General features: G+C 39.6%; 1 protein-coding gene across 1 annotated transcript in view; it reads left to right on the top strand.

Annotated features, from left to right (window-relative positions):
• The first annotated feature begins 539 nt into the window (after positions 1-539).
• Positions 540-2,548, top strand: part of SH3TC2 (SH3 domain and tetratricopeptide repeats 2) — a 26,890-nt gene continuing 24,881 nt past the window's right edge. The window contains exons 1-2 of the mRNA XM_015827948.1: positions 540-612; positions 1,683-1,810. Coding sequence (XP_015683434.1) covers positions 540-612; positions 1,683-1,810 — 201 coding nt within the window. The remainder of the gene's footprint in view (positions 613-1,682; positions 1,811-2,548) is intronic.

The following is a 2,548-nucleotide window of genomic DNA, read 5'->3' as shown; positions in this document are numbered from 1 at the left end:
TATTTTGGGAATATGAACTTCAGTGTTCAGTCCCAGCTTAGACTGGAAGTCTGGAAAAGATTTCTGAGTCACCAGGGAGCTGCTATTAACTCAGTCAACATCCTTGGACTTGATTGTCCATCCTTGGACTTGATTGTCCAGTGTTTAGCAGCTCCTTTTATATTCCCATGCCCCCCTTCATTGCAGCCTTACTTTACTTCCTCTAAAAAAGTTGACAGTAGTCCTTCTGCCTGCATGGTGACTTATCAGGTAACCCCAAAGAACTGGATCCAGGAAGTCATCCTGCACAGATAGGAGAGGGCACTCTGGAAACTGAGTCCGTGTCACTGGCTGTAGGGGAAGGGTTCCCAAATGGTAAGTTTTTGTCTAATTGCTATTTTATGTTGGAAGGAAGGAAGGAAGGAAGGAAGGAAGGAAGGAAGGAAGGAAGGAAGGAAGGAAGGAAGGAAGGAAGGAAGGCTCACTGAATTTCATTTCTTCGAAATGAGCACTAGTGTTCTTCACATCATATTGCTACTAGCAGCGTAAAAGATTAAGCTATGAAAATGGAAGGAGTGAAGGGGAATAATATTTTTGATAGCTACTCTGTAATTCCAGATGTCAGTGCAAAAGGTATCAAGATTGATCAAATGATGTGCCAATTTCTTATATCAGCTGACACCTTGGCAACAGTTAAACAGTATTCAAAACGTTTGTGTGTAGAGCCTATTTAGATTGAACTACAAGTATAGGGTGTATAACTGAAATGAATGACCTCCCCACTCTGAAACATTCTCCGATAACTACTGATTTTCTTGCAATAATTTGTTACGAAGTCAGCCGCAGAAAAAAGATATGTGCTAAAAAAATATCTCCATGATAGAAAAATTTGGGGAAAATGAGGCGCTCTAACTTAAACCTTGAGGGTGAAACAACTGATTTTAGAATTATGTTAATCCCTTTTAATAGATTGCAGTAACAGTAAATGGTGGAGGAAACAAAAAGTCAGGATGGAAAAGTTGTTATTGAGTTGGTTTGGGGAGAGATAGCAAAGGAGACTTTGCTATATTAGGCAGAAATTGGCAAGCATCTTATTCTATAAGTTCCTCTTAGATTTGCTAGGCATATCAAAAACGCCATCTTTTGCCTGTTGAGACCTTTTATGCATTATTTTCTATTTGTATATGAATCTTCCCTAAGAATGGAAGACCAATGGCAACAGATGTAATCCGCACATTCTTAGCATCCCTTCCCAGAACCATCATGAAGCCCAGTTTTTTTTTCAACTGCTGCACCTCAGTTTCTGGCTGCAGATGTTTACTACTTGAGACGTGAAGCTGCTTTCCAACTGTAATTATGTCACCTAGTGCAGGGATAACCAATGTGATAGCTTTTAAATGTCTTAAACTGTAACTTTCATAATCTTCAGGATTATGAAGATCTTTTATCTGGATGCCAACCAAGCCTTTTCTTTTTAAGAATCTCTAGAAGAGAATAGCTTTCCTGCTTCTGTTCCCTTGCCTCGTTTAAACTAGTGCAGAAGAGTTTTATTGTTATACAGCTATAGCTACAGTTATAATTTGTTTAAAATAGACCTTTCCGTGATCTAGAGTCCTTATCTATTCAAAATAATGGAAGTAAGAAAAGTTTAAATATATTATTTTTCTCCCATTTAATTTCCTCTCTTTCTCTTTCTCTTGAAGCAATTTCTCTCTCATTTTCTGTCAAGAGTCGCTCTGCACAGGATCTCAATCTGCAGCTACAAGAGGCAGCAAGAAAGAAATTATGGGCCCTGGAAAATGACGATAAAGATGTTTGTGCTGTTTTCAAGGTGAAGTGGTTATTACTATTGTTTTCAAAGGAAACTGTACTTCTGTAACTTCTTGCTAGTAATGAAGTAACAGTTCCTCAGAATCTTAAGTACGATCTTTTGCTGATGTACTGCCTAGAATACCTTTAACTGGAAATACTGAAGATTGAACCACATGCAGAGCATATGTTGTTGCACAGCTGTATGGCATCTTCTCATATTGCTCCGCATGGCTGCATAACCCCACCAGAGATTGGAATATTACCATCTCCATTTATTATTTATTGCTAAGTGACATTGTGAGTGCAGTAAAATGTGGAAATCAAACTATCAATAAGCCTCTGACCTATAAAATAAAATGTGATGTGTAAACACACACACATATAGCCTTTTCGTCCCTGACTCAAAATAATTTAAGCATAGCTAGGCTACAACTGCATTAGACCCAAATTACAGATGTGTACTTCATGCCCGTGCAAATTTTAACCTAGATATTTGGGCACAATTTAAATGATGCAAAATGTTTTAGAATGATTTTATTAACATTCACTAACATCCTCGACCCCCTGGAGGGGAGGGCCGAGGATTTCGCTCAATATCTGCATGACAAAGTCGCGCGGATCCGAGAAGGCTTGGACTCCGACTGGTCGGCCCAGGGGGAGGAGACAGAAGCAGGCCTTGAGACGGTTGAATGGGAGGAGTTTGACTCTGTTTCGCCCGAGGACGTGGACAGGGTCCTGGGGAGGCTCAATGCAACCA

Source organism: Protobothrops mucrosquamatus, unplaced genomic scaffold, assembly GCF_001527695.2.
Source record: "Protobothrops mucrosquamatus isolate PMUCROS unplaced genomic scaffold, P.Mucros_1.0 scaffold4097, whole genome shotgun sequence".
NCBI classification, from domain to species: domain Eukaryota; kingdom Metazoa; phylum Chordata; class Lepidosauria; order Squamata; family Viperidae; genus Protobothrops; species Protobothrops mucrosquamatus.
The sequence above is the reverse complement of the archived record's forward strand: the minus strand, read 5'-3'. Positions and strand labels throughout refer to the sequence as shown.